Genomic DNA, 6,876 nt, shown 5'->3' on the forward strand with positions numbered 1-6,876 from the left:
AATGACAGTTTTTCTTAATGGTAAAGCATTGTTTTTCACTATAGAGACAACTGGATAATACTGTTGGTTGCAATCCAGAAACCTTTTGCTTTTGCTGTTTGCTCGTTGATTTTATTTTGTGAACACTCTGGTAGGTTACATCTTTGCTTTCTTCACGCGCACAAGTCATTTCATTATTTAGATAATGTTTCTTTCAAGTATTTCAGATTTTCCTTCTCGTAGGTTTGTGCATAAGATTTGATGCCGTGACCCGCAGAAGCCCCAGCCCTTGGTAAGAAGTCTATCCACGGAAAAGAAAGTCCCAGCTCGTTTCTAGAGATTACCGAAGTATATTTCTTTCGAGTTGGTTTTCTTCCTTTCACGTACCTAAAATTCTTCTCAAGGATAAACCACCAGTCATTTCTTCCCTTTTTTTTTTTTTTACCTTTATTTTATTTATTTTTATTTTTGCCCTTTGAATGTAAATCCTTTTAAGACTGAACTATTTTATTTTTTTAGTATCATTTTTCCCCCGTAGATGTCCACTTCTAGGGAGAGAACACAATTAAATAGACATGGGCTGTAGGTACATTAACTGGAAGAGAAGCCCAGGAAAGGAGACAGTTTTTAATAACCCTGAGGCAACGATTTATCTCGTTAAAGGTACTTCTTCTCGCTGGTCCATGGAAACTGAGGTGGCTTTGCTCAGCACAGAGGGCGTGAAAGTAAGGAAAGAGTCAGTCCTGGTTGTGGCCGAACAGGTAAAGTCTGATCCGGAGGGTCTCTGCGACAGCCCGTTAGACTGGCCGCTGTGGCAAGCCAGGCAGGAGCAGGGGTTGCCCCCGGCGCTGCTGAGTCCATGGCTTGGGGCAGGGTAGAGAGAGGGATGTCTGAAGGCGCACAGCAGTTCTGGTCTCGGGTATGGGTGGGACAGGACCCGGAAGGTGTCCAGCGGCCTCAGGGGGGTACTGAAGGGGGTAGCGGCGGAGGCCGATGTGGCGCCGATGCCCATGGGGGAGTAGTAGGGCAGGGGCAGGTGGGATGGGAATGGGTAGGGTAAATTGCCGGTGGCCGCTGCGTGGCTCATCATGTAAGTATAAAACGCCGGGTCGGCCGGGTGAGGCCAGGTCATAGCCAGGCGCTGCCGCTTGTCCTTCATCCGGCGATTCTGGAACCAAACCTGCGGGGAGAGGGCAGGCGAGAGCCGTCACCCACCCGCCGCCGCCCTACCGCCGGCCCCTGCCCAGGGGAGACACAGGAGGGAGCGGGGCTGCCGGCTGGCGGAGACCGGCGCCAGCTCTCGCTCCCAGAGGGAGTTGTCATCACGTACGGAAGGATCAGTTAAGCCCCTATAAATCTACAGGGAGACCCAGTGGAACAGCCCTTCGAGGGTGCTTGTTTTCCTTTCTTCTTGCCAGGGCTTGTCCTACTGACCCCCAGCCCGGGCTCCTGGCAAACCCATCAGCTCTGCCTCCTTGCTGCCGTTTTGCAGCCAGAGCTACCTGGTATTATAGTTATCAGTTTTATTTTTATGTGCAAATGGAGGGGGGGTTTGAAAAGGCAAAGCAAAGCGAGATCAAATTAAGGTCTGCTACCGGCTTCTTCTTCCCTCCCCCAAGGGCTAAGAGAGTTTTGGACTGTATTGAGGGAAGGATTATAAAATAATCTATTAGGGAGAGGCCGGATTAGCGGTGCTGGCTGGGATGGCTCCAGGAACTGTGTCCCCTCTCCCGCACTGCTGCTTGCTGCAGGGTGCGGGCAGGGCCAGAAAAGGGGCGGGAGGGAAAGGTGGGGGAAAGAGGGAGGGCTGTGTTGGCAAAGTGCTTTCCCGAGTTTTGCAAGGAAGTTTGGCCATATAGATTTATATCGTGCTAATTGGAAACATGTCCGAGCTGTGTGTACCTTGATGGTGGTTTCTGGCAGATTTAGAGCAGCCGCCAGTTCACATCTCCGGGGCCTGGACACGTAGTTCTCCCGGTAAAACTCCTTCTCCAGCCTGGCGATCTGCTCGCGGGTGAAGGCTGTGCGGTAGCGGCGCATCTGGTCGCTGGCGCTGCAGGCCAGCGAGCCCTGGGAGCCGCCACTGCCTCCGCTGCCCTTCGGGTGATCCCCCCCGCTGCTGGGGCTGCCGGCCAGCGCCTCGGAGCACTTCCCTGCGAGTGGAGCCAGGAGCAACGGCACACGCTCGGAGGAGGGCGGGAGAGGAGGGGTGCTCGCCCCCCGCCTCCTCAGCGAGCTCCTTTCTTCCCCCCATCCATCCCCACTCGCTTTATCTATGTCTACATGGGTGTACTGAGGATGCTGATGGAGACATCCAAGAGGGAGGGCAGGGATAAGGGGATGAAGCAGAAGGTTGACGGTTGCTTATTCGCTCTGGTAGGAAGGCTACCTTTGTGTGTATCCTCGTTTGCTCGATGCCTCCCATGCTCGCCTCCTGCACCGTGAAGCCGGAGGCGGCTGCCGCAGCATCCCCTCACCCTGAGCAGCTCGGAAAGGCAGGTGTGCCCACTGCCCGAGCCGCACAGATCCACGGCCCCTGCCTCCAGCCCACACAGGGCCCGGGACCCGAGCAGCCGGCAGGCAGAGAGCCTGCTCCCTCCAAGGGGAAGCTGAGGCCTCAGGGACTCTCGGCTCAGTTTCCAAAGCTCAGGATGGGATATTTTCAACGAGCCTCTAAGGGACGAGAGAGGACAGACAGTGCTCTCCACGCTTCCCGGCTTCCTCATGAAGTGATGGAGGAATAGGGAGGAGGGAGAAATTAGTTGCTGTCGGGGTAAGGGGGGGCTCAGCCGAGCTGGGAAGGTGGGAATAAGGGGCCTGGCCCTGGGGGCAGGGGGAAAAGGGGCCTGGCAGCTGCATTTGCTTTCAAATGCAACTCTCCCTCATTGTGCCCGAGACCAAAGGCAATTAATTCACTGGGACCATTTCCGAGCTGGCGCCACCGAGACATAGAAGTGACAAGGTAATTTCGACCCCTCTTTTTTTTTTTTTTTTTTTTAACCCTACGTGCAGACAGGGACCTCTCTGCCGCACTTGGGGCAGGCATGAGTCGGCGAGCGATTTTACGGTCTTTATGGGCTCTTCCGCACTCACCCGGGCACGTTTCACCCTGCAAAACCACAAACAGCTCTCGGCCAGAAAACCCTTTTGATCTTGCCCTCCTCCTCCCCCCAGCAAATAAAAAAGAAAAACAGCGGTGGGGAGGATCGGAAGGGATTTCCTGGAGAACGCACTATGCAGGCGATAGGGAAGAATAAAAAAAAAAAAAAAAAAAAAGGATGGAGGGGGAGAGTGGTTGATGATCTTGGCCAAGGGGGTCCTACGGGACAAGCTGCAGACCTGATGCATCCACGGCGGGAAGCCTGGCTCCCCTCCAGGGACGCGGGGGCTGCCCAGTGTCGTGTTCTATGACTCCTAAAGAAGCCTCCCTGTGGCAGGGAGCTAAGGAATCAGCCAGGAAAGGAGGTCCCCCCATAAACACCCCTATTCTGCCCCTCACTTCAGTGGCGAGGGGAAGACCCCTCCGGCAGTCCCCCCTCCCCCCCGGTGCTGCCACCCGGCCCCGGCGCGGGCGGGGGGCTGGAGGCATGGGAAGGAGTTGGGTACCTTTGCTGTGCTGGTACTCGGCGCTCCCCGTGGCGCAGTCCGGGGTGCAGCTCACCTCGATTTCCTCATAGAAATCCGACTCTGTGTCCGAGCTGCTCTGGTGCCCTTTGGCGGAGGGGGGCTCCGGGGCTGGGGGCTGCTGTCCGGCCGAAAGCAGCGCTGCCGCTGCCGAGCGGCTCTCCGGCACCGTCCCTGTCCCTGGCAGCACCTCCACCTCCTCTTCGTCTTCTCCTCCGCCACCTCCTCCTCCTCCTCTCTCCCGGGACGACAAGGGGCCAGGTCTGGGGCTGAGGCAGTTCCGATGGATCATCTTCTCCTGCGGCTCTGGAGCGGGGCTCCCCACTGCTTCGGACAAATTAGGCACCCTCTTGCCAACTAGAGCGCCAAGTTGTGTCCCCTCCAGAAACATCACCATCTCCTTTCTGGTTTCCATTGTGGATTTGCTTAAGAGAGGGGGGAAAAAAGTGCAGATCTTTCCCCCCCTCCCTTCCGCTCCCGCCCCAACCTCGTACAAACCCAGCAACCCTCTCCTGGCAATGCAGAGGAGCAAGCGGTGAGATAGGGTGACCTTGTGATGCGAGCGCTACACTCTGCTGTGCTGCTCTGGGAGGGATCACCATTGCCCTCTTCTTTCTAAGCTGTCATTCTCAATGGTGCAGTCGTCATTACAGTACCACCGGTGACGCCACACATTGATTGCCAGTGGATAAATAGAAACGTCTGCCATGGGGAAGATGAAAGGAAGAGCCGGAGCGAATGGGCTAAATGCGTGATGCACCAGGTGTAGGAACCCGAGATGGAGAGGGAAGTGTGAAAAAGAGATGCATATGGAGCTGAGCTGCAAAGAGGTTGTAACATGCGGAGAGAGTTCCGCAGGGGGAAGCCTTGCCTGACAATTAAATAGCCTTTTGACTGCCTTAAGCCACAACCTTGATGTAGAATTGAGGCGAAGATCCCTAGCTGCATCCTGGAAGTGAGAAGATACATACTCAAGCTTCTTCCTTGGATGCATTATTTATTGCTGGCAATCAGATTCCGCATAACTGCATATATAAGGCTTTAAGAATCCTTTGCAAACTTGAGTATAAGGAAAATTGCTGGTGACATTTGAATGTAGAAATAGCTTTGACTTCTTGTTCTGGTTCAATATCGGTTCCTGCTCTTATAACTGCTATTGGTTTCTGTTGACTGAGATTAAAACGTTAGTTTAAATTTTGGAATCACGGTTACATATTTGTGGTGCTTTACAGCTGAAAAGATACAATTACTTCACTTTTCATAACTGTGGTTATCCTAATTATCTGCTGTTTGTCTATTACTCTTGTTTCTTCCCTAGCAGTTTCCATTTGTTCTACGATTTTTGTGCTTTTAAGAGGGTTTGACGTCTCCTCCACTTTCTCTTATTTACCTAATTGTTTTGCAAAAATTCTTATCTGCTTTCAGGAGGAAAAACTGCAAGAAGAAGGTCTGCCAAGAGTAATACAGGCTCCGAAAAATTCAAGTTATCAAGGCCAGAGCTTATGTTAGCTAGTGGATGTTCTTATAACAGAAATGACAAGGGCAACTATTTGGGCAGCACTTGTCTGAATATAAAGGACCTTGTACCGCAAATATAGCGGCACATGGGGTCTCTTTAGCGTATTATGATGTTTCTAATGAGTGCGGAAAGTACTTCGTCTCTAGTTAATATTGACTCACACATGTAGTGTCAAGTCATTTTCACCATCTGTCTTAACTAGGTTGTTCTAAATTTTTTCTCGGAGTGTTATTGGCTAGTCAGGTTACAGAAAACATTCGACCAATGACGTTCCTAACCCGGTAAGGAATTTACTGGCATATTTGACGTGACGTTGCTTCGGTGGAGAACAAGGCAGAGCAATAGGAAACACGCTGCGATTTTCTGCCCAGTCTTGTGAGCGAGATGGGCACGATGCAGGGAGACAGAGAAACAGGATTCCCGGTCCGCTGGATGCATGGATTAAAGTGTGCTCCCAGCAATAGGCATACTGATTTCAGGGGGATAAACCAGGAATTCTCACAGGTCTCTCGCCACCAGCCTCCCTTTCTCCCTGTGTAGACGCACACGCGTGTTTCCATGCAAACGTGCATCGTGTGCACACAATGCTCAGAATTGCACAATTTTTAATCATTCGTGTGATGCGTGCACTGCTCCAAAGCTTGTCAGTTTCTTGAAAACTCAGTGCTAAATTCCCTTTCCCTTGTCTCCCTTGCCAGCCTCTAGACCGGTGAGTGCCCCTCCAGCTCCACATGAGGACCCGACGCAGCCAGACTGTGTCCCACAGACTGTGCGGGAGCCAAGGGAGCAGGATTAGGTCCGCTGATGTAGGAGCAAGCAATGGATGGATGGATGGATGGATGGATGGATGGATGGATGGATGGATAGATGGATGGATGATGAATGGATGGAAGAATGGATGGGTGATTCTATGATAAGGCAGTCCTGCTTCGCCACTTGGCCGGTGGCCGCAGTGCGCCTTCTCCCGCTGAGCAGAGGCAAAGGGTCAGCGCTGATCCCGCTGCACGGAGCAGCACAGGGATGCGAAGCGGTGCGGTGGAGCCACGCAAAGCGAGGTGGGGGTCTTTGGCAGCGCTGTGCCCGTGTCGCGCTGCTACTGTTTCCCAAGGCTGGCTGCATGCTCCATGCACTTTGATGAGAGGGCTGGGTTCATGTCCCTGGCACCTCTGGGAGGCGGGGGTGGAGGTTCCGTGTCCCCCCAGGCCCAGAGCAGTCGCAGGCTTGCAGGGAAATTCTCACCTCCAGCCTCCAGCCTAGCTCGGCAAAATAGCCGTTTCGGAGACTGTTGTCTGTGGTGGACGGAGAGGATTTCCTCATTAACACGAGTGATGTACGAGTAACTACGAGTACTACGAGTCTGGGGGGAGCAAGAGGAGCGATATCCATATCCCTTTCTAAATAAAACAGTAACCGGCAGTTGAATTCAGAATACGAGGGAGTGCTCTCAGGGCAGGCGATGGAGACAACTACGGAGGTTAATGGGAAACCCTGCCTCTGGTAGGCTAGAGCCCTGGGAATGATTCCCGTGGATTATGTTGACCCATCCCCACGAATTTTTCCATGTTCGTTTACAAGCCACTGCTGCCTCCTTTCTCACCCCATTCTTAGTGCTTTCCCACCAGGATGCCTCCCGTCATATATCTCGGGTGGGAGGTTTTGTTAAGCCCGAGATGATGGTCATTGCCACGAACTGCTGAGGTGCACCCACGCGCGGACATACGCACGCCACCGCACACGGACACACGAGGTCATTT

General features: G+C 53.2%; 1 protein-coding gene across 1 annotated transcript; it reads right to left on the reverse strand.

Moving 5' to 3' along the window:
• Positions 1–503: 503 nt before the first annotated feature.
• Positions 504–4,634, reverse strand: EVX1 (even-skipped homeobox 1). Its single transcript, XM_061375090.1, has 3 exons — positions 3,586–4,634; positions 1,882–2,132; positions 504–1,159 (listed from the first exon to the last, which is right to left on the reverse strand). The coding sequence occupies exons 1-3, from the start codon at positions 4,016–4,018 to the stop codon at positions 629–631; spliced, it is 1,215 nt and encodes a 404-aa protein (XP_061231074.1). The 5' UTR covers positions 4,019–4,634; the 3' UTR covers positions 504–628.
• Between the last annotated feature and the right edge of the window lie 2,242 nt (positions 4,635–6,876).

This window comes from Neopsephotus bourkii, unplaced genomic scaffold, assembly GCF_033783945.1.
Source record: "Neopsephotus bourkii isolate Nb327-2 ecotype Australia unplaced genomic scaffold, CSIRO-AGI_Nbou_v1 NB_1656, whole genome shotgun sequence".
NCBI lineage: Eukaryota > Metazoa > Chordata > Aves > Psittaciformes > Psittacidae > Neopsephotus > Neopsephotus bourkii.

What these genes read in the sequence shown, in the direction of transcription:
- EVX1 (XM_061375090.1), bottom strand. Translation starts at nt 4,018, where the DNA reads ATGGAAACCAGAAAGGAGATGGTGATGTTTCTGGAGGGGACACAACTT. An exon ending in CGAGTACCAGCACAGCAAAG is followed by an intron (nt 2,133 to 3,585) that starts GTACCCAACTCC and finishes CTCCACTCGCAG; the next exon opens with GGAAGTGCTCCGAGGCGCTG. An exon ending in TGCCAGAAACCACCATCAAG is followed by an intron (nt 1,160 to 1,881) that starts GTACACACAGCT and finishes CTCTCCCCGCAG; the next exon opens with GTTTGGTTCCAGAATCGCCG.